This window comes from Pseudophryne corroboree, chromosome 6 (assembly GCF_028390025.1).
Source record: "Pseudophryne corroboree isolate aPseCor3 chromosome 6, aPseCor3.hap2, whole genome shotgun sequence".
Classification (NCBI taxonomy): domain Eukaryota; kingdom Metazoa; phylum Chordata; class Amphibia; order Anura; family Myobatrachidae; genus Pseudophryne; species Pseudophryne corroboree.
In genome coordinates this window covers 636,914,087-636,939,386 of record NC_086449.1, presented here as the reverse complement: position 1 = coordinate 636,939,386, position 25,300 = coordinate 636,914,087, and the positions used below count along the sequence as shown (strand labels likewise).

Sequence of the window (25,300 nt, the reverse complement as noted above, 5' to 3'; positions counted from 1 at the left end):
TTTGTTTTTCTCTTGCCATTGTGGATAAACTCAGTTGATCTATCTGTCTGCTACACCAGCAACTTCTCCAGACACGACTATATCATATGGGCTTGTATACAATGGCTTATGTTGTACTGGAAAGAAAGTTTTGGGTTACTCAGCATATGACTTTATCACCTTTTTGCATCAAACCTGTTCCTCCCAACAGCCCCGGTTTCTGGCAGGTGAAAGTAGAAAGAGGCGTGAGCTCCAGGGAAATAATTGTGTGCTGAAATGTAAAGCAGTGCTGTACATTGAATATATGGTACAAAATGGCCATGACCACGTTTACTATCTGAAAGGCGCACAACTGCTGCATAAGGTAGTTGTTGTGTGGAAAGCCTGTTTAGCTACTGTAAGGCAGCAGCACCGTCAGCCAGCAGCTGTACAGCTTTTGGTGACTGCTATTTTTGTTTAGCCACCGGTTGTGCAGTACAGTTGGAATGAGGAGATACAATGTCAATACATGACAGGTTGTAGAGATCTTAAGACAGTCCGATGTGGACAGTGACTGTCCGCCCCAATCCAAAAGGTTTTATATTTTGCTTTGCATGGGCACTTCATTTAGGTGCTTCGTTAATTGCATCAAAGATTCTTCAATTTGGTGACCAAACGGAGAGGTGTAGCTCAAAGGTAGCAACAGTTGGTCACTATGTAGTGTCTTGGTGCAAAATAAGGAGCTTCAAACACTTAGCTGACAAACACCTGGGGCTAAATGTTATTCCCTGCAGGTTGTAGAGTTTAATGATATTTTGCCGAATTAGCAATGAAGTTAGTTCTGCCCTTAATAAAAAAATTGGCATATTAAATCTTGCATCTAAATCTTCAAAATATCGGCAAACTCTGCACCCCCCCAGGTTATTACTTTTGGCCTTTAATCTCCATTCATACCCCCTTTCAGTCAGAAGCCACGGCTCCCTCTGTGCTACCCAGGATACTTATTTATTTATTAACCGTTTCTTATATTGCGCAGAATATTCCGTTGCGCTTTACAATTAGATACTGAACACAGGTCCGGGGCTTTGGATGTACTTACCCTTGCAGACTGCAGGCGGGACCCGAGTTATTCCAAGGTCATCACTGTTCACACAGGATGCTTGGAGATGTCCTCTCCAAGCGCTCCTGAGCCCGCCAATCAGAAGCCTTTTAACCACTTAACTGGCTAATATTTTTTCCCAAAATGTCCCCCAAATTGACAATTTTTTTTATTATTATTAAATTAAGTAAATAAAAGCTATTTAATCCTTATTCAATATAATTTATTTAACAAAAATGCAAAATCAAGTTTAAATATCTATAATGTACGTAATGTGATAATTAAAAGAAATCTGCAATTTTGGGGAAATTTAAAAATAATTATTTTATAGCTGAGACGAAAAAAACTACTGTATTAACGTAATATATCTACTATACACACACACACACACACACACACACACACACACACACACACACACACACACACACACACACACGGTTGATGTATGGGACAGATGGATAGGTGGCGGATGATGTTGATGAGCAGGGGGTAGATAGTGTCAAAGTAGTGCTGCGGCGGGGGAGGAACGGGACGATTAGGTGTAGTTGTTAGAGAGGGTGGGTTGAGCTACTAAGAGGTGGTGTGATCAGACAGAGCAAGGCAGGGTGCACGTATATATAATTTGTGCATATACTATATATATATATATATATATATATATATACAGTGATCGCGCTGAGCCCCAAAAAAAGTGGGTCCCGGGGACCCCCCTCACTTTTAAAAATTGGGGTCCTACCGGTCTCTTTCTGGGTCCCATCGGAATGAAGGTTCTTTTTAATCTTAATCTTGTTTGGACACTACAAAAGTGTTGCAAGGTGGGGGGATGGGCTGACAATGCTGCTGGGCTGTCTAGCATGCAGGACACCCTGCACCAAAGGTATAACTAGACATTTTGGTGCCCTTAGGCAGAAAGTTAATCGGTGTTCCACCTCCTAGATCGTAAAGTATAGGCAATGCGCGCCGAAGGCGCGTTGCAAAATTGTAGGGGCGTGGCTTCATGGGGAAGGGGCGTTACAACATAATAGTGCCAATTCACATTACACCACACAGTAGTGCCACTTATACACATTGCGCCAGGTAGAACCTCCTATGCACACTGCACCAGTCCGAGCACTTTATACATATTACGCCAAATAGAGCACGTTATACACTTTGCTCCTGGTATATCACGTTATACACTTTGCTCCAGGTAGAGCACGTTATACACATTGCGTCAGGTAGAACACGTTATACACATTGCATCAGGTAGAACACGTTAATCACATTGAGCCAGGTAGAGCACGTTATTATACACATTGAGCCAGGTAGACCACGTTATTATACACATTGAGCCAGGTAGAGCACGTTATTATACACATTGCACCAGGTAGAGCATTGAGGCACATTGCACCAGGTAGAGCACTGAGGCACACTGCACCAGGTAGAGCACCGAGGCACACTGCACCAGGTAGAGCACCGAGGCACACTGCACCAGGTAGAGCACCGAGGCACACTGCACCAGGTAGAGCACCGAGGCACACTGCACCAGGTAGAGCACCGAGGCACACTGCACCAGGTAGAGCACCGAGGCACACTGCACCAGGTAGAGCACCGAGGCACACTGCACCAGGTAGAGCACCGAGGCACACTGCACCAGGTAGAGCACCGAGGCACACTGCTCCAGGTAGAGCACCGAGGCACATTGCACCAGGTAGAGCACTGAGGCACGTTGCACCGAGGCACGTTGCACCAGGTAGAGCACTGAGGCACGTTGCACCAGGTAGAGCACTGAGGCACGTTGCACCAGGTAGAGCACTGAGGCACGTTGCACCAGGTAGAGCACTGAGGCACGTTGCACCAGGTAGAGCACTGAGGCACGTTGCACCAGGTAGAGCACTGAGGCACGTTGCACCAGGTAGAGCACTGAGGCACGTTGCACCAGGTAGAGCACTGAGGCACGTTGCACCAGGTAGAGCACTGAGGCACGTTGCACCAGGTAGAGCACTGAGGCACGTTGCACCAGGTAGAGCACTGAGGCACACTGCACCAGGTAGAGCACTGAGGCACACTGCACCAGGTAGAACACTGAGGCACATTGCACCAGGTAGAACACTGAGGCACATTGCAGTAACCAACTCCTCCCCACGGGAAACCTTCAGCAAGACCATCCACCACCACACTGGCAGCCAGCTGCAGCCTGGGCACAGGGACAGATGCGGGGGGCAGATGAGGAGCTGTACTCACCGTTGCGGCAGAGGGCGCTGTGCCTGGTGAGCGTGGCCAGTCTCTTGGTGCTGGCAGCGGCGGAGCGTGCAGCGGGGAGGAGGTGGAGATGAGCAGGGCCAGTCTCTTGGTGCTGGAGGCGGCAGCGGGGAGGAGGTGTAGATGAGCGGGGCTCAGTGCTGCAGCACAGATTCATGTGCTGGTGGCAGAGCCCAGGTCAGCGGGGAGAGGATTCAAAGCGGGCGGACTGGCGGGAGACGCTGCAGGGCTGATTGGCTGGAGACTACAGGAGGTGATTGGTTGAGGAAACAGCCAGTCACCTCCTGCATGCTGTTGACTGGCTGGCGCGATCACAGATGAGTGCGTCCAGCTATTCTGCTAAATGTGAGTCCCGGAGTATTTGCTGCTGCGGAGCGCGTCCCCGGGGACCCTCCCATTTTAGATAAGCGAGTCCCCAGACATCAAAAGCGGGTAAAATACGTGCTATATCGCGTTTTTGCGATCACTGTGTGTGTGTGTGTGTATGTATGTGTATGTATGTGAGTGTGTGTGTGTGTGTGTGTGTGTGTGTGTGTGTGTGTGTGTGTATATATATATATATATATATATATATATATATATATATATATAAAATATTGTGTGTGTGTGTACTTTCTTTTAAAACTTTTTTATTTATTCTAAAACTAATGCTTGCAGACTTCAGAGTCCTGCAAGAGAAACAGCAGCAATGGGTAGGTGTTCCTGAGGATCACTACTGCTGCTGAGGTGATGCCTAAAGAGGAGTGACACTTCACTGCCTGATAACTGTGACCAGCAGTGACACTCTGGGAGCCGCAGCTGCTATGATGTGTCAGGGGAAGGTTGGTGCTGCTAGACTGGCCACAGTGATCGGAACAGATGGGGACGGTGGGGAATGGGGAGGCAGGCGCAGCCACCTCCTTCAGTGATGCGCTGCCCGATCGCTGCTGGCCGCAATGGTCGAGACAGATGGGGAGGCAGAGTCGCAGCTACTGCTACCTTATTCTCTTTAGTGATGCAAGCAGGAGAGGTCGCACTGGCCGCAGTGATCGGGACACACGGGGGAGGCAGAACCGTGGCTTTCATGCTGTAGTGATGCCAGTAGGGGGGAGGTTAGATGGTCTGCCTGATCACTGTGGGCAGCATTGATCAAGGCACACTGGGGCCGGAGTCGAAGGTCAATGGGGCTGGGAGGTCCCACTGACTTTGGCGGCTGCTGTAATATTAGCTTCCAGGAGCCGCCCAGTTGGCGTTTTTGACTGGTCGCATCAGATGCGACCATGTCAAGCAAAGCCCAGAATGGTGTGGTCGCATCTAATGCGACCATGCCAGGCAAGTGGTTAAGCATGACCTGGATCAAGCCTTTCACACTACAGCGAACCCAGGTTATATCTGAGGATATCTCTGGTTGCGGCCCGGGATTAACGACCCAGATTGACCCTTTCACACTGAGCGTCTCAGCTCGGTGGGACCTCCCGGTTGCACCAGTTTGGCCAGCCAGGTTGCATCGGCTTGGCTTGGCAAAAACCAGTTCTTCACTCTGTGTGAAAGGGGTATCAGTGGGCAGTAGGCAGATCACAACTGCTCATTAGAGGCTGCACATGCAAATACAAAGTCCTTTATAGAGCTGGGGTTCTCTCATCAGACAATCTAGACCTTTTAGGAAAAAGCTATTGTGCGCAGCCAACCTGGAATATAAATGACATAGGCTTTGAAATACTAGGTGAGAGCAGTAATGTCACATATGTACCTTTTCTACTGCCGTACCTTGCTATATAATGTGAACAAAGTTGATTCTTTATATCCTTGTTAACCAAAGGATTCCACTGAAAATTCAGACAATGCCGAAAGTAAACGTCTGATCACAATGCCTCTCAGTAATCTTGCCCAAATTCTATTATGTATAGAAATTGAGATCTCTCACATTGGGTTTAAAAACCATTTGGTAACTGAAATGGTATGTCTTTTTCCCCTGTAGTGACATGTACTTTAAGTAAATTGAAGTTACAGAATATAGAACAAAAGAGCAAATCCATAAATAGCAATAGCATTATAAATGCTGTATTTAACCTCTCATTGCAAATGCTGAGCTGTTTTAATATATATTGTAAGATTATAGGTGCTGTATACACAGAGTTGTAGAGGTGAGTGGATGAAGGTGTTCTGTTATGTTTAAAATAGACTGAGATATTTGGAGTTAAAGATACATTTTTAAAACATAAGAATTGGACATATCAGTTTTGTCCACACAATGGTGGTCATTCCGAGTTGATCGCTCGCTAGCAGTTATTAGCAGTCGTGCAAACGCTATGCCGCCGCCCTCTGGGAGTGTATTTTAGCTTAGCAGAAGTGCGAACAAAAGGATCGCAGAGCGGCTACAAAAAAAAAAAATTGTACAGTTTTAGAGTAGCTCCAGACCTACTCAGCGGTTGCGATCACTTCAGACCATTCAGTTCCGGATTTGACGTCACAAACATGCTCTGCGTTCTCCCAGCCACGCCTGCGTTTTTCCTGGCACGCCTGCGTTTTTTCGATCACTCCCTGAAACCGGTCAGTTGACACCCAGAAACGCCCACTTCATGTCAGTCACTCTGCGGCGGCCATTGCGACTGAAAAGCTTCGCTAGACCTTGTGTAAAAATACATTGGCCATTGTGAAAGTATGTCGCGCGTGTGCACTGCGCCGCATGCGCAGAACTGCCGTTTCTTTACTTAATCGCTGCGCAGCGAACATTTTCAGCTAGTGATCAACTCGGAATGACCCCCAATATATCCTTAAACAGACTATGTTCATTTAAAATAACTTTGTTACTGTGAGCCCTAGGTCATAACACCTTCATCCTTAAAAAAAAAAGAAAAAGTTTTTCACAAAATTGTTACATAGCACCTTCGTCCACTTGCCTCTTCAATATTTAGTGGTAAGTTTTGTTCCACACAGCTGTGTGGGGAATACACACCTTCTATGCACCCTGGGCCTGATGCAGCATTAGAAGTAACTTGGTGTACAGTGCCCAAAAGAAGCATAACCAATGCATGTATTCACCTATATACAGAGCTGGAAGCATATCTGTGTCTGTATCATGTGTGTCTGGTTTGCTACTTGTCGTCATCACCTGTCCTATACCAGGTGCAAAAAATACGCCTCCACAAACAGGTGTATGTTGAAATCTGTCTCAGTGTATTTGCATTTATGAATGAGATTGGCTGCAGTGTGGTTTGTAAATATAATTTGGAGCACCCATTTTTTTCAATAGTAAGCAGCGGATATGGGTTTTAACAACTGCAACAAAAGCAGTATAATTGTGTGATGTATGTTTTGATTTATTTTATGACAAATGTATATATGCATCAGTTCAATTCGCTTCAGGCAGGCCTTCATTCATTTCAGATCAGTCAGGTCCTCCATGTCAGTCCAAGTGCATCTGTCCAATCTGGACCACTCCCACCCATGTATACATAGAACAGGTCATGTGCATGCAGAAAGTACTGATAATCGGTACATTGCACATTACCTTCATATATATAAACAGACATTGTTACAGTCTGCAATCTCTTACCCCAAACCCATGAAGTAGATTCACATGTATGGATAAGTATCTTGGGATCCGGTCTCTAGGTCGACAATGTTTAGGTCGACCACTATTGGTCGACAGTAACTAGGTTGACATGGTGTCAAGGTCGACAGTGTCACTAGGTCGACATGTCAAAAGGTCGACGTGAGTTTTTTTTAAAAAAATAATCTTTTTTTTTTACTTTTTCATACTTAACGATCCACGTGGACTATGATTGGGAACGGTAACCTGTGCTAAGCGCAGCGGTAGCGGAGTGAAGCACCTTGCCCGAAGCATGGTGAGCGGACACGGTGCACTAATTGGGGTTCCCGGTCACTGTACGGAAAAAACGGCATACATTTTTTTTAAAACTCATGTCGACCTTTTGACCTGTCGACCTAGACCATGTTGACCTAGAGACCATGTTGACCTAGCATCTCTGTCGACCTACTTTCTGTCGAACCTATGAACCACACCCAAGTATCTTATACTTGGAATTATTGTACATATTACAGGGGATTTTGAATTTTGGATAAGGGATACTCAACCTGTATTATCAGCTATTAATGTTAATGTTTTAATCATATTGAGTCAATGCCAAAACGTTTAATTTAATCCCAAAGTGTATAGAAAAAGACCCCACAGCACCACATTCTGTTGATTCTGTGCAGATTACAGCTACATGATCCCACGGTGTTTGGCTGTGCACATCTTTGCCTATTACACTAGCCTAAACTTCATAACACCACACGTTGTCCTGCACATCTCTATCACAACCAGAACTTCTGAGGATAATCTATTCCGGAATGGAAAATAGTCACCATTTCATGTAATTGAATCGTCAGTCATCTTTTCTCTGATCAAATATTTCAAATGCTGCTTTCTGTTTTGCTTTGTCTTTACCTTGGCTTTGTGTATTGCAGTTACAGAATGAAGAGGAGCCCAGTGACAATCCCCAGGCTGGGTCAGATGCTCCGCCTCCATACAGCAGCATTGCAGGAGAGGACGCTGGTTAGTGACGTTACTGGAGCTGGATCATGTTTATTTACATCACATCATTATCATATCATTTTGTTCAGCTTTCTGAAACATAAGTACTTCAGCCTTTGCACAGAAAATATAATAGGCTCATTTAGTTACTAAGGCCTCATTAACGCCAATATTTTCTAGGATTGTAAAGCTGGCTTTTAAATGTTGTAAAACCACATTAGGGAGAGCAGATGCTTGAACAGCAGAAAAAAACTGCATATTAGGATCATTTTTTTAATTTATTTTACATTGGAAGATAAACTTGTAAGTTTTGAAAGAAACACAGAAAAAGTCACTTCTTTTCCCGTTGGCGTGAAGAAACCCTACAGAACATACGTTAACACACACACATTGCAATTCGCTGATATGGATGTTTTGTTACATTTAGTCATGTGCTAGTGATTTAATCTGACTAAGAAGGAAAGCAGATAATTGTGGCAGTTATCTAGACTGTTGAAGGAAACTTTCACAGCAATTGTTTTATTGTAGATAAACTAACAAGTTTTTTTCCTTTTCAGCCACATAAATTACATTGCACATATCTTAAACGGATGACAACGAAGGTGATGAGAAATATCACAACTTTTCCCTCCCACCTCTATTATCTTTATTTAAATTGGGTGTATACGGATAATGCTCCGTTTCAGGGTAGACACATGCTTTCTTAAATGTATTCATTTTTAGTGCATTGTTTGTTGTGAATGAATATCCAACACTTGCTTGTTCTGGATCAATATTTATTTTATCGCTTATTTGCTTTCTTATGTTCTTCAAAGTGCCCCATTTCTATCTCCTTTTATAACAAGCATTTTTTGACTACAAAGATGAGTCCGGTTTCCCAAAGCCACCCTCTTACAATGTGGCGACAACACTCCCAAGTTACGATGAAGCAGAGCGGACTAAGGCAGAGGCCACAATACCTCTGGTTCCTGGGAGGGTAAGTCTGCTGAACTATTGTCCTGTGTGTCATTATCCATAGTCCTGATCTACAATAAACATTTGTATCATACATTTGTATCATATAAGTTTTAACCTTAAAAGTGATAAGTTGCTGAAAAGTACACAAACTTTGTTATAGATAGTGATGTGAACTTGTACCTTCTGCTACTGTGACCTTGAAGCATGGTAGCCTTTTTTGTTTTGTGGAGGTTCATTATCAACCCACAGTGGCATTAAAATAAGCCTTTTCTGAATGCTGTATTAAGAGATATACTTGGTTCTCTTTAACTACCTGATAATATCCTAATCAGCATTGTGCCAAGTGCTTGCCTGGAGGGTGTACATTGCTTTCCAGGGTATTGCAGAAATGCCTGCTGTGGCTGTAACGTTTAACAGTGGAATGTTTTAACAACCTCTTTAGAAATGAGGAAATGCCTTCAGATTGGCTAATGTGGAAAACTTATTAGCCAGCTGTTTCTTTGCACCACAAGGAAATGATTAGTCACAATTTCCCCCTCAAAGAGAAGTAATCTGGTGATGTGGCGACTGGCCAGCAGTACATGCAGCCCGGGCGTGGCGACTGGCCAGCAGTACACGCAGCCCGGGCGTGGCGACTGGCCAGCAGTACACGCAGCCCGGGCGTGGCGACTGGCCAGCAGTACACACAGCCCGGCGTGGCGACTGGCCAGCAGTACACACAGCCAGGGCGTGGCGACTGGCCAGCAGTACACGCAGCCTGGGCGTGGCGACTTGCCAGCAGTACACGCAGCCTGGGCGTGGCGACTGGCCAGCAGTACATGCAGCCCGGGCGTGGCGACTGGCCAGCAGTACACACGGCCCCCGCGTGGCGACTGGCCAGCAGTACACGCAGTCCAGGCGTGGCGACTGGCCAGCAGTACACACAGCCCCCGCGTGACGACTGGCCAGCAGTACACGCAGCCCCCGCGTGACGACTGGCCAGCAGTACACGCAGCCCCCGCGTGACGACTGGCCAGCAGTACACGCAGCCCCCACGTGACGACTGGCCAGCAGTACACGCAGCCCCCGCGTGGCGACTGGCCAGCAGTACAGACAGCCCCCGCGTGGCAACTGGCCACCAGTACACGCAGCCCGGGCGTGGCAACTGGCCAGCAGTACACACAGCCCCGGCAAGGTGGCTGGTTAGCAGTACACACAAGCCATGGTGTGCAGCACATGTTAAATATCTGTTATACTTTTCTCTTTTGGATTTACCTGCACTCATTCAGAACAGAGAAAGATTGGAATCTTTCGATGATTTCTTCCCTATATCACTGGAGGTATGGCAGCTGCTTGTGTCCGTAACTAGTAAATGCTGTCTTATTGTGCTTATCTGGATTTTAGTCTTTATTCTCCTGTAGTGCTTTAATATATTTAGAAATAGAGACATTTGTATAACGTTAGTGGCGCTAGACTGAGACAGTGCTGCTTGTTTAGCCTTTCTTTCTTGTGGTAGTTATACAAAAAGTTTGATCATTATCTGTCTGAGATTGTATGTTAATATACCACAAACAACCCCCCCCCCCCCCCCCCCCCCCCCCCAAGTCCTATTTTTGAGTTTTGGTTTTGCTTCACCATTGTGATTCAGACATGTACGTTGACTCAATGTTATGCACATCTCTCTGATGGTTTTAGATCTGCGCAGATGTCGCACTGGCTGCGCAATTGATTGGCCTCTGTAGCATGATTTATCCGGACATACTGAATAATCTGAGGGTTGCTCAGATGTCTGATGATCACACAGGTGATCCGATGCTGCAGTAGCGGATCACAGAAGCCGGCAGTGGGCGTCTTTTAATTCATGACGTCTTCTGCGGCTTTTGCATATTTTATCACAGCCGCTACGTACAAAGACACAGTAGCTGTGCCAACTACTTCCTTATCTGAATCAGGCCCATTTTGATTACTTGAGACTAGTGTTAAAGTATCTTCAACTCATAGCACAATAAACATGTACATGAAGTACTAGACAAGTGCTTCTCATACTCTGTCCTCAAAACACACTGAACTGTCCAAGTTTAAAGGCTACCCATGGTTACACCAAAATAACTGAGGCTAATGAAGTCACCTGTTCTCAAGCATGGATATCCTTTAAACCTGGAGTGTTAGTGTGTCTTAAGGACTGCTTTAGAGACGCACTGTACTAGACAGAGAGCGACATGGATTTACATGTGAGGATATCAAGAATGTGATGTATGGTAATTATTGTATGCTGCAGTAAAGCAGTTATTCAGGGGCTGCAATTACTGTTACATGTTCTGCATGTCTTGTATGTTTTAAATGACATTTTACTATCAATTGAAAATGTATTTAATTAAGAGGGTTGTGGTAGAATTAGTTGACATTCAGAATGCCGACATGGACTGGAGGTTGACATGTACCATGCCAACACTGACATAATATCGACATTGTGATATTGTGTGTTCAGCATGCGGTTGTCTGTTTCTGGCGGTGAATATGACTGACCCTAAGTGTGTTTGCGGTCAAACCCTAGCCCAAAAATTGTCTATCGGCACTCGCAGTGGGGTATATTCAATTCCTGTCGGATCCTTTCCGACGGAAAGTAGCCGACAGGTCAGTGTTCAATACCACATCCAAACCCGACAGGTTTGGCCTGTTTCCGACAATGCCAATCCGACTTTTTTTAAAGTCTGATTGACATTGTAGGAAATGAGGCTAAAACCTGTCTGGTTTGGCTGCGCTTCCGACAGAACACGTGGTTCCGACAAGTTGGGAATTCCTGACTTGTCAGAAAAAACAGCCGGCATTGAATAGCTCGGAACCCCTTCCGATCTAAACCTGCTGGAAACTGCCATCTTTCCGACAAGACGGCAGTTTCCGACAAGAATTGAGTATCCTCCAATGTCTACATTGTGAGTATTGACATATTGTCAGCATTTTGAATGTCGATATTCTATACTAATAGTCTACCAGCAGATAACCTATTGCAACAACTAGTGCAATGTCATACAATGCGAGTTCTGCGTTGGCAGTGTCATTCTCACATTTGTATTTGTGAATGTTACATACTTTTGTGATGGGTCAGTGGAGCATAAATTGAATAATGCATTTACTGTACCTCTAGTCTGGTGCAGCAAGTTTCTGAATATAAAATATTAGTATCTTATATGAGAAGGTTTTGGACAGGACAAGATACTGTTCAGTCATTAATATGATCTACGGTTGTTGGACACATTAAAGAGATCAACATAAAAGTGAGTTTTATTTTTAATATGTAGATAAAGGTACGATTCAGAAAGGTCTCTACTGATCGCTTAGTTCCTGCTGTTTATATCTCAATATGACAATTTTATTTTGGGTTTTGTTGACTTTTAATCTCTTCCAGCTGAGAAGGAGCCTGCACACTATGGATGTTTCTCTTGATTACACTTTGTGCGCCCTGAAAGGGAAACAACATGTTAGCCATGATTAATACTGGCAGTTTTCCTAGATTCTCTGTTAATTAAACAACACAAGATTTCAGCATGTACTCTTATGTTGTTCTTCCTTTCTTGGCAGTAATGAGCAGACTTCTTCATTGTTTTACTATGTTCAGCTGTAACCATAACACTAACAATCTGACCTTTAATCTGTGGCAGGATGATGAATTTGTGGCACGGGATGATTTTGATGATGCAGATCAGCTGAGGATAGGGAACGATGGCATCTTTATGCTGACATTTTTTAGTAAGTATTTGTTCACAAACCTGTTTTCTGTAAAAGACATCACCTGAACAAAAATGTGTTTCTTTCTTATTGTGTGTCCTGATCATAACCACAAAACCCAGTCTTCCTGGCAGTGGATAAACCAGCTGGATAAAAAGGCAAAACCAGAGACCTATTGATAACCCCACAGAGTGGTGCCAGGCTGGGACTTCCAAAATATTAATTCATAGCTATGTCTTGGGCAATATATAGTAAAATGCAAACGTATCTGTATAGCTAGATAATTTGCTGTGTGTGGCAAGTTAAATGGACTGTAACCCTTTCTTAAAATAATAATAAAACATAATATAAAAATAATAACACACACAATACTGTGCAAAAGTTTTAAGCAGGTTTGGAAAAAATACTGCAAAGTAAGGATGCTTTCAAAAATAGGAGTGTTAATAGTTTATTTTTATCAATTAATAAAATGAAAGGTGAATGAACAGAAGAGAAATGTAAATCAAATCAAAATTTGGTGTGACCATCCTTTGCCTTTAAAACAGCATCAATTCTTCTAGGTACACTTGCGCGCACAGTTTTTGAAGGATCTTGGCAGGGAGATTGTTCCAAACATCTTGGAAAACTAACAATAGATCATCCAGTACACTTGCAGGAGAGAGACGTCAGACAGACCACGCCCCAACGCGTTTCGTGTATCACTTCGTCAGGAGCCTCCTGACGAAGTGATACACGAAACGCGTTGGGGCGTGGTCTGTCTGACGTCTCTCTCCTGCAAGTGTACTGGATGATCTGCATGATTCCCCAGCACGGTGGCTTGACGGGTCCTGGCTCTTTCACGGCCGGATACGGTGCTTTGTCCCGGACTGCGGTAGGCGATCACAGCTACAGCCTTGTGGAAAAATTTTATATCATGTGGTATTCAGCCCACAGTGTGGGTAATTAGGGTACGAGTCTTTGAATTACCTGTCCTGGATTATACGTATCGGTGTACTTTCCATTAAAGTATTGATTTGCACTATGAGCGCACCTTCTCCTTATTTTTATCTGTAGAAAACTTATCTCCTGGAGTTCGGAGTCATTATAGGAGGAATGTGCTGCGGTAATTAAACTTACCAGTGCCCCAAACCCGGACGGTTGGTCTGTGGATGGTCCATGATAGAGTCACCAGCGCACCTGTACATGCTTTGCTAAATATATATATATATATATATATATATATATATATATATATATATTATGAGGATGGCAATGGTGCGGCACTCAGACATTTTTCCATCAGAAAATAAGACTCACGGACACAGGGGTCACTGGATTCAACGTTTCAATCCCCACAGGATTTTTGTCAAGAATCCTGTGGGGATTGAAACGTTGAATCCAGTGACCCCTGTGTCCGTGAGTTTTATTTTCTGATGGAAAAATGTCTCTGAGTGCCGCACCATTGCCATCCTCTATTCATTCGTTGTGAGGGCACCAGGACTGGTTATAATAATTAGGTGGAGTGCCGGGTTTGTTGTATTTTACATACATATATATATATATATATATATATATATATATATATATATATATATATAAAAATATATTAAATGTGTGTGTGTATGTGTGTGTATATATATATATATATATATATATATATATATATATATATATATAAAAATCTGTTTTTTTTTTTGTTTGTTTTTTCAAAGGTGCATCTATTTAAAAAATAAAAAACAGTCTTTATGATGATGCTTCTACTGTAAATTTGCATGCACAGTTTATCATTTGGTATAGTTGCCATTATTTGATTTCTCTTCACCTTAATCCATTTATCTCCTCCTACTGCTGTCCTGTCATTGTTATCATAGTGTGATTATGCACTCACAATACTACACTAGAGGACATGCCCTATCATTTATTAATCATGTAAAAACAATATATTCATTTATTGTAGGTATTTACATGTACTGTAGTGTTCACTCTAGCACCTGCCACAACCCGTGCAGTTCTTCTTTCCTGCCTGGGGTGTCGCTCTCTGTTCTGGTGCTTCTATGATACTTGGTCTGTCTCTGTGCTGAGATTCAGACCAGAGTGTGATAGAAGCCCCAGAGGAGAGAGTGACACCCCAAGCAGGAAAGTGGAACTGCACGGATTGGAGGAATTTTACCCCATTCCTCTGTACAAAATAGCTTCAACTCTGTTATGTTGAAGGGTTTCCTCTCATGAATTGCTCACTTCATGTTCTACCACAACATTTCGATTAGACTAAGGTCAGGACTTTGACTTGGCCATTCCAAAACTTTACATTTATTCTTCTTTAGCCATTCTGTGGACGAATGAGCTGTGAGCTTGGGTTGTTGTCTTGCTGCCTGACCCACATTCTCTTGAGATCCATCTATAATGGACAGATTTCCTGACATTTTCCTTTATAATATTCTGCTACAATTAAGATTTCATTGTCCCATCCATGATGGCAAGTCGTCCTGGTCCAGATACAGCAACATAGGTTAAAACCATGATACCACCACCACCACCGTGTTTCACAGATGGTATGAGGTTTTATGTTGGAATGCAGTGTCCTCTTTTCTCCAAGCAGCGCTTCTCATTTAAGCTGAAAAGCTCTATTTTGGACTCATCTGTCCACAAAACATTGTTTCAATAGCCTTCTGGCTTGTCCAGGTTATCTTTACGTTTGACTAGCAAGGAAAGGGGGAACATGAGCACTCGTAGAGTAGTTATGTGTGTGAACAACATAAACAATTGGTGATTACAGTATTAAACAAGTCAGTCCTAAACGGGATCCAGTCAATATACCGGCTGTCGGGATCACGGAGGTTGAGGCGTTGGCATTTCACCGACAGTCGGTGAAATGCTCATGCCCGGAATTTCGACAAACGCTGGCATTCCCACTCATTTGGTGGGCCTATGCCACCAACCCAGTGGGAATAGAACCTGTTGCGAGCAAAGCGAGCCACCGTGTTTGAAGCGTGGTTAGCGTACTTGCTGCCATGATTCTGGCAGACGAGATGCCACTGTCTGTATAGTGACAGCCGGCATCCTGTCTGCCGGGATATCATATGTATCCCTCCTAAACAAGGAATATAGGGGCATATGTATTAACCTGGAGAAGGCATAAGGAAGTGATAAACCAGTGATATGTGCAAGGTGATAAACGCACCAGCCAATCAGCTCCTAACTGTTAATTTACATATTGGAGCTCATTGGCTGGTGCGTTTATCACCTTGCACTTATCACTACCTTATGCCTTCTCCAGGTTAATACATCTGCCCCATAATTTTGTGATAAGGAGGTGCTCCCCTGAGAGTAATATAGAGTATGTAGGTAGCAAAGGTGATCTAGCAGACTGCAGACAGGCAGCAATGTTCTTCTTGGAGAGCAGCGGCTTTCTCCTTTCAATCCTGCCATGCACACCGTTGTTGTTCAGTGTCCTCCTGATGCTGGACTCATGAACATTAAGATTAGCTAATGTGAGAGGTCTTCAGTTGCTTAGAGGATACCTTGGATTTCTTTTTGACCTTGCATATTATTGGACGCCTTGCTCTTGGCGTGATTATTGGACGCTTTGCTGGTCGACCACTCCTGGGGAGGGTAATAATGGTCTGGAATTTCCTCCATATGTGCACAGTCTGACTGTTGATTGGTGGAGTCCAAACTCTTTAGAGATGGTTTGTAACCTTTTTCAACTCTTCTTCTGAAGTCTTCAGAAATCTGCTTTATCCGTGGCATGAGACACTGTCACAAACATGTTATGAACATCAGACTTTGATAGATCCCTGTTCTGTGAATGACAGGTGGTCCACTCACACCTGATTGTCATCCCATAGATTGAAAATACCTGACTCTAATTTCACCTTCAAAATATTTGCTAAGCCTAATGGGCCCTACACACTGGCCGACATCACTGCACGATATGAACGATCTCGTTCATTAATGAACGAGATAACGTTCATATCGTGCAGTGTGGAGGCACCAGCGATGAACGATGCGTGGCCCCGTGCTCGTTTATCGCTGGTGCCCTGTCGGCTGTACATGCAGGCCAATATGGACTATCTCGTCCATATTTGCCTGCAGTTCTATGGAGCCGCGTGACGAGTGAAGTAACTTCACTGCCCACCCGCCGCAGGGTCGGCCGTATCCGCCGTCGGGCAGATTGGCCAATGTGTAGGGCCCATAAAGGTTCGCGTACTTTTGCCACCCACAGATATGTGATTATTGGATCGTTTTCTTCAATAAAAAATGAACACGTCTAATTTATTTATCTCATTTATTTGATTTGGTTTTCTTTATCTACTTTTAGGCCAAATTTTAGTAGAAATATAGAAAATTCTGAAGTATTCACAAACTTTCAAGCACCACTGTATATTGGTCATCGACTGTGGTACACAGCCAATGCGATATGTCTGTGAATGACGTTGTTCACAGACATATGGGGTGTACACACCCACCGACTGCGATATATCAGCCATTCATGCAAAAGGCTGATATATTGCCTAGTGTAGTGGTTCCCAAACTTTTTTGAATTGCTGCTCCCTAGAGTATCAGATTTTTTTTCATGGCAATCCTAGGCCAAAATTTCTTATTGGGATTTAAAAAAAAAAAATATATTAATTTCAGTAAAATGCGTTTTAAATACTTAGATTTAATGATGTATTAAGGGACAAGTTTCGCTTCTGTTTGTCCACGTGTTTTATGACTGGTAGACACCAGCACTGGTTTTGCTTATTACATTGACCATAAATAATTTGAATTGGTTCTCTTATCACCAACCCGAGGCACCTCTGCAAGTGTCCTGAGGTACCCCTCGGTGCCACGGCACACAGTTTGAGAACACGGACCAAGTGTGTACGTAGCATAAACTCATAAATTGCCTGACCCTCGTCCCTCGCTCAGCTGATGTGTGTATTCATGATTTTCCAAAAGCATTGGTGAAGACTGTAATAAACAAAACTAATAGTGGTAAACAGCAGTGGGAGATAAAACTGCCATTTAGTAGTGTGACGGGACAGGTCTCCATTGCCACCCTGTCTTTTCTCTCCCTACAGTTTATTTGCGGTTTTACTGCTTGGTTTTGGGATTTCCTAACTGTCCATAAGCTGCCATACTGCCCACTGCTACTAGTGGTTCGCAGCAACCAGACACTCGCTGACTGCGAGTGTACACTACTTGTAGTAGAGTAGTTGTTGCCAACAGGCTCTATTTCCAGCACCTGTACCCGCCTACTTTTGCACAGTGCAACTGCAGCACTACAATTCTAGTGACTGTGCTTGTTTCCTCTTGAAGCTTACTATGGATCAGGACCGCAGGATAACACAAGACAGCCGGGGAACATATGACTGTTCAACATAGGGCAGCTAGGGAACGGATGAGCGCTTTGCTCTTACCTGTAGTTCACAGGTTACAGCATAGGCGTCCGGCACAATCTCGCAAGCAGAGTGATCGATCTTCAGAGTCCTTACAAGGACTGTTACACACCAGTATGTGGAACATGTGAGTCTTCCATATGTACAAGATAGTATAAAAAAATTACAATGAGCTCTTCTGCCCCTTTTATATACAATTTCTTTCTGCACACATATTGGCAGGAGAGTATTTCAGCCAAGGATCTTCAAGTCTCGAGCACTTTACAATAATATCAGGCACACAGTACCAATATGACATTATACAGTGTAATCTCTTCCTGTACTTGTGGCGCTAGCCACTAATAGGAAATAAAGAAGGCACATCCATTGTTTCATGATTTTATCCAAACAGCTTATTGTCACACAATCTGCGGTCCTAATGTCATTTTCTCTGACGTCCTAGTGGATGCTGGGACTCCGTAAGGACCATGGGGATATAGCGGCTCCGCAGGAGACAGGGCACAAAATAAAAGCTTAAGGATCAGGTGGTGTGCACTGGCTCCTCCCCCTATGACCCTCCTCCAAGCCTCAGTTAGATTTTTGTGCCCGGCCGAGAAGGGTGCAATCTAGGTGGCTCTCCTGAGCTGCTTAGAATAAAAGTTTAGTTAGGTTTTTTTATTTTCAGTGAGTCCTGCTGGCAACAGGCTCACTGCATCGTGGGACTAAGGGGAGAAGAAACGGACTCACCTGAGTGCAGAGTGGATCGGGTTTCTTAGGCTACTGGACACTAGCTCCAGAGGGACGATCACAGGTTCAGCCTGGATGGGTCACCGGAGCCGCGCCGCCGTCCCCCTTACAGAGCCAGAAGAGACGAAGAGGTCCGGTGAAATCGGCGGCAGAAGACATCCTGTCTTCAGACTAAGGTAGCGCACAGCACCGCAGCTGTGCGCCATTGCTCTCAGCACACTTCACACTCCGGTCACTGAGGGTGCAGGGCGCTGGGGGGGGAGCGCCCTGAGACGCAATATAACAGAATACCTTAGGTGGCAAAACAGAATACATCACATATAGCTCCTGGGCTATATGGATGTATTTTAATCCCCTGCCATTTTACACAAAAAAGCGGGAGATAAGGACGTCGTGAAGGGGCGGAGCCTATCTCCTCAGCACACAAGCGCCATTTTCCCTCACAGCTCCGCTGGAAGGACGGCTCCCTGACTCTCCCCTGCAGTCCTGCTTCAGAATCAGGGTAAAAAAGAGAAGGGGGGGCATTGTTGGCAGCAAATAACAATAATTAACAGCAGCTATAAGGGAATAACACTTATATAAGGTTATCCCTGTATATATATATAGCGCTGGGTGTGTGCTGGCAGATTCTCCCTCTGTCTCTCCAAAGGGCTAAGTGGGGTCCTGTCCTCTATCAGAGCATTCCCGGTGTGTGTGTGCTGTGTGTCGGTACGCGTGTGTCGACATGTATGAGGAGCAAAATTATGTGGAGGCGGAGCAGTTGCCTGCGTTGGTGATGTCACCCCCTAGGGAGTCGACACCTGACTGGATGATTGTATTTAAACAATTAAGTGATAATGTCAGCAATTTGCAAAAAACTGTTGACGACATGAGACAGCCGGCAAATCAGTTAGTGCCTGTCCAGGCGTCTCAGACACCGTCAGGGGCGCTAAAACGCCCGTTACCTCAGTGGGTCGACACAGACCCTGACACAGATACTGAGTCTAGTGTCGACGGTGACGAGACAAACGTAATGTCCAGTAGGGCCACACGTTACATGATCACGGCAATGAAAGAGGCATTGAACCTTTCTGACACTACAAGTACCACAAAGAAGGGTATTATGTGGGGTGAGAAAAAACTACCAATATTTTTTCCTGAGTCAGAGGAAATAAATGAGGTGTGTGAAAAAGCGTGGGTTTCTCCCGATAAAAAACAGCTAATTTCTAAAAAATTATTAGCATTATATCCTTTCCCGCCAGAGGTTAGGGCGCGTTGGGAAACACCCCCTAGGGTAGATAAGGCGCTCACACGTTTATCTAAACAAGTAGCGTTACCGTCTCCTGATACGGCTACCCTCAAAGAACCAGCTGATAGAAGGCTGGAAAATATCCTAAAAAGTATATACACACATACTGGTGTTATACTGCGACCAGCAATCGCCTCAGCCTGGATGTGCAGTGCTGGAGTCGCATGGTCGGATTCCCTGACTGAGAATATTGATACCCTGGATAGGGACAATATTTTGTTAACTATAGAACATTTAAAGGATGCATTATTATATATGCGTGATGCACAGAGGGATATTTGCACCCTGGCATCAAGAGTAAGTGCTATGTCCATCTCTGCCAGAAGAGCGTTGTGGACGCGACAGTGGTCAGGGGATGCGGATTCCAAACGGCACATGGAAGTATTGCCGTATAAAGGGGAGGAGTTATTTGGGGCTGGTCTATCGGACCTGGTGGCCACGGCAACGGCTGGAAAATCCACCTTTTTACCCCAGGTCACTCCACATCAGCAGAAAAAGACACCGTCTTTTCAATCTCAGTCCTTTCGTTCCCATAAGTACAAGCGAGCAAAAGGCCACTCCTTTCTGCCCCGGGGCAGAGGAAGAGGAAAAAGGCTGCACCATGCAGCCGCTTCCCAAGAGCAGAAGCCCTCCCCTGCTTCTGCCAAGTCTTCAGCATGACGCTGGGGCTTTACAAGCAGACTCAGATATGGTGGGGGCCCGTCTCAAAAATTTAAACGCGCAGTGGGCTCACTCGCAAGTGGATCCCTGGATTCTACAGGTAGTATCGCAGGGGTACAAACTGGAATTTGAGGCGTTTCCCCCTCATCGTTTCCTGAAGTCTGCTTTACCAAAGTCTCCCTCCGACAGGGAGGCAGTTCTAGAAGCCATTCACAAGCTGTATTCCCAGCAGGTGATAATCAAGGTACCCCTCCTGCAACAAGGAAAGGGGTATTATTCCACGCTGTTTGTGGTACCGAAGCCGGACGGCTCGGTGAGACCAATTTTAAATCTGAAATCCTTGAACACTTACATAAAAAGGTTCGAATTCAAGATGGAGTCACTCAGAGCAGTGATAGCGAACCTGGAAGAAGGGGACTATATGGTGTCTCTGGACATCAAAGATGCTTATCTCCACGTCCCGATATACCCTTCTCACCAAGGGTACCTCAGGTTTGTAGTACTAAACTGTCATTATCAGTTTCAGACGCTGCCGTTTGGATTGTCCACGGCACCTCGGGTCTTTACCAAGGTAATGGCCGAAATTATTCTTCTACGAAGAAAAGGCATTTCAATTATCCCTTACTTGGACGATCTCCTGATAAGGGCAAGATCCAGGGAACAGTTAGAAGTCGGAGTAGCACTATCTCAGGTAGTGTTACGTCAGCACGGGTGGATTCTAAATATTCCAAAATCGCAGCTGATTCCAACGACACGTCTACTGTTCCTAGGAATGATTCTGGACACAGTCCAGAAGAAGGTCTTTCTCCCGGAGGAGAAGGCCAGGGAGTTATCCGAGCTAGTCAGGAACCTCCTAAAACCAGGACAGGTCTCAGTGCATCAGTGCACGAGGGTCCTGGGGAAAATGGTGGCTTCTTACGAAGCGATTCCATTCGGAAGATTCCATGCAAGAACATTTCAGTGGGATCTACTGGACAAATGGTCCGGATCGCATCTGCAGATGCATCAGCGGATAACCCTGTCGCCAAGGACAAGGGTGTCTCTCCTGTGGTGGCTGCAGAGTGCTCATCTACTAGAGGGCCGCAGATTTGGCATTCAGGATTGGATCCTGGTAACCACGGATGCCAGCCTGAGAGGCTGGGGAGCAGTCACACAGGGAAGGAATTTCCAGGGCCTGTGGTCAAGCTTGGAAACGTCTCTTCATATAAACATTCTGGAACTAAGGGCCATTTACAATGCCCTAAGTCAAGCAAAACCTCTGCTTCAGGGTCAGGCGGTGTTGATCCAATCGGACAACATCACGTCAGTCGCCCACGTAAACAGACAGGGCGGCACGAGAAGCAGGAGGGCAATGGCAGAAGCTGCAAGGATTCTTCGCTGGGCGGAAAATCATGTGATAGCACTGTCAGCAGTATTCATTCCGGGAGTGGACAACTGGGAAGCAGACTTCCTCAGCAGACACGACCTTCACCCGGGAGAGTGGGGACTTCACCCAGAAGTCTTCCACCTGATTGTAAACCGTTGGGAAAAACCAAAGGTGGACATGATGGCGTCACGTCTAAACAAAAAACTGGACAGATATTGCGCCAGGTCAAGGGACCCTCAGGCAATAGCAGTGGACGCTCTGGTAACGCCGTGGGTGTACCAGTCAGTGTATGTGTTCCCTCCTCTGCCTCTCATACCAAAAGTACTGAGAATCATAAGAAGGAGAGGAGTAAGAACTATACTCGTGGTTCCGGATTGGCCAAGACGGACTTGGTACCCGGAACTTCAAGAGATGCTCACGGACGAACCGTGGCCTCTACCTCTAAGAAAGGACCTGCTACTGCAGGGGCCTTGTCTGTTTCAAGACTTACCGCGGCTGCGTTTGACGGCATGGCGGTTGAACGCCGGATCCTGAGGGAAAAAGGCATTCCAGAAGAAGTCATCCCTACTCTGGTCAAAGCCAGGAAGGACGTAACCGCAAAACATTATCACCGCATTTGGCGTAAATATGTTGCATGGTGTGAGGCCAAGAAGGCTCCTACAGAGGAATTTCAACTGGGTCGTTTCCTTCATTTCCTGCAAACAGGACTGTCTATGGGCCTAAAATTAGGGTCCATTAAGGTTCAAATTTCGGCCCTGTCGATTTTCTTCCAGAAAGAACTGGCTTCAGTACCTGAAGTTCAGACATTTGTAAAAGGGGTGCTGCACATACAGCCTCCTTTTGTGCCTCCAGTGGCACCTTGGGATCTCAATGTGGTGTTGAGTTTTCTAAAGTCACATTGGTTTGAACCACTTTCCACGGTGGACTTAAAATATCTCACATGGAAGGTGTCGATGCTGTTAGCCTTGGCTTCAGCCAGGCGTGTGTCAGAATTGGCGGCTTTATCATATAAAAGCCCTTACTTGATATTTCATTCTGACAGGGCGGAATTGAGGACTCGTCCTCAATTTCTACCTAAGGTGGTTTCTGCATTTCACATGAACCAACCTATTGTGGTACCTGCGGCTACCAGGGACTTAGAGGACTCTAAGTTGCTTGACGTTGTCAGGGCCTTGAAAATATATGTTTCCAGGACGGCTGGAGTCAGAAAATCTGACTCGCTGTTTATCCTGTATGCACCCAACAAGCTGGGTGCTCCTGCTTCTAAGCAGACGATTGCTCGTTGGATTTGTAGTACAATTCAGCTTGCACATTCTGTGGCAGGATTGCCACAGCCAAAATCAGTAAAAGCCCATTCCACAAGGAAGGTGGGCTCATCTTGGGCGGCTGCCCGAGGGGTCTCGGCTTTACAACTTTGCCGAGCAGCTACTTGGTCAGGGGCAAACACGTTTGCTAAATTCTACAAATTTGATACCCTGGCTGAGGAGGACCTGGAGTTCTCTCATTCGGTGCTGCAGAGTCATCCGCACTCTCCCGCCCGTTTGGGAGCTTTGGTATAATCCCCATGGTCCTTACGGAGTCCCAGCATCCACTAGGACGTCAGAGAAAATAAGATTTTACTTACCGATAAATCTATTTCTCGTAGTCCGTAGTGGATGCTGGGCGCCCATCCCTAGTGCGGATTGTCTGCAATACTTGTATATAGTTATTGTTACAAAAATTCGGGTTATTATTGTTGTGAGCCATCTTTTCAGAGGCTCCTTTGCGTTTATCATACTGTTAACTGGGTTCAGATCACAAGTTGTACGGTGTGATTGGTGTGGCTGGTATGAGTCTTACCCGGGATTCAATATCCTTCCTTATTATGTACGCTCGTCCGGGCACAGTATCCTAACTGAGGCTTGGAGGAGGGTCATAGGGGGAGGAGCCAGTGCACACCACCTGATCCTTAAGCTTTTATTTTGTGCCCTGTCTCCTGCGGAGCCGCTATATCCCCATGGTCCTTACGGAGTCCCAGCATCCACTACGGACTACGAGAAATAGATTTATCGGTAAGTAAAATCTTATTTTCTTTCTCCATAACGCAATTCATTTATAGCCATAGAGAGTGAAACCACACATTTGAGTAACTGTGTTCTTTACTTTTAATAAATTATTGTACCCTGTGTTTATTTTCTCTTTGACAGTGGCATTCCTGTTTAACTGGATTGGATTTTTCCTGTCGTTCTGCCTGACAACTTCAGCTGCCGGCAGATATGGGGCAATTTCTGGATTCGGTCTTTCCCTGATTAAGTGGATCTTAATTGTCAGAGTAAGTTTACTTTCTGATCTCCCCAAAAGAAAACCCAAATGATTGGGTGAAAATATCAAATACAGTAAAAACAGTAGTCACATTAAGGTTCCTGTTGCTTCTGAATTTGTAGCATTGCAGATGGAAATATCCTGTTACCTCTACTTTTTGTCCCTTTTTAATACAATGTATAACCACAGGAGAGTGCATATACTGCTGTTCCTCTCCTGGATTAAACCTGCAGCAAATGCACTACTGTTCTCTCCTGGAGTAATGCATACAAAGACAAACCTGCGGCATATACACTACTGTTCCCTCCTGGAGTAAACCTGTGGCATATGCACTACTGTTCCCTCCTGGAGTAAACCTGCGGCATATGTACTACTGTTCTCTCCTGGAGTAAACCTGCGGCATATACACTACTGTTCCATCCTGGAGTATATCTGCGGCATATGCACTACTGTTCTCTCCTGGATTAAACCTGCGGCATATACACTACTGTTCCATCCTGGATTAAACCTGCAGCAAATGCACTACTGTTCTCTCCAGGAGTAATGCATACAAAGACAAACCTGCGGCATATACACTACTGTTCCCTCCTGGAGTAAACCTGCGGTATATGCACTACTGTTCCTTCCTGGAGTAAACCTGCGGCATATGCAGTACTGTTCTCTCCTTGAGTAAACTTTCAGCATATGCACTACTGTTCTCTCCTGGAGTAAACCTTCAGCATATGCACTACTGTTCCCTCCTTAGTCAGCATACAGCAACCTGTCACATATTCTACTGGTCTTTCCTGGTGTAACCTTGCTGCATATAATACATAACCAAACTGAAAGTATATTCTGCTGCGTATAATACTGTTCTCTCCTTGTATTAACCTGCTGCACATACTACTGCTCTCTCCTGACATAACCTGCTGCATATACTACTACTGGCATAAACCTGGCGCACACATACTACTGTTCTCTTCTGGAGTAAACCTGTTGTATATATTACTGTTCCTGGAGTAATGCATACGAAGACAAACCTGCGGCATGTTCCCTCCTAGAGTAAACCTGCGGCATATGCACTACTGTTCCCTCCTGGAGTAAACCTGCGGCATATGCAATACTGTTCCCTCCT

The 25,300-nt window shown here is 45.0% G+C and overlaps 1 protein-coding gene across 1 annotated transcript in view; it reads left to right on the top strand.

Annotated features, from left to right (window-relative positions):
* The window catches only part of NDFIP1 (Nedd4 family interacting protein 1), a 111,092-nt gene that overhangs the window by 70,037 nt on the left and 15,755 nt on the right, over nt 1-25,300 (top strand). Inside the window, exons 2-5 of the mRNA XM_063928142.1 lie at nt 7,754-7,841; nt 8,666-8,796; nt 12,416-12,503; nt 24,072-24,196. Of these exons, the coding sequence (XP_063784212.1) occupies nt 7,754-7,841; nt 8,666-8,796; nt 12,416-12,503; nt 24,072-24,196 (432 nt within the window). The remainder of the gene's footprint in view (nt 1-7,753; nt 7,842-8,665; nt 8,797-12,415; nt 12,504-24,071; nt 24,197-25,300) is intronic.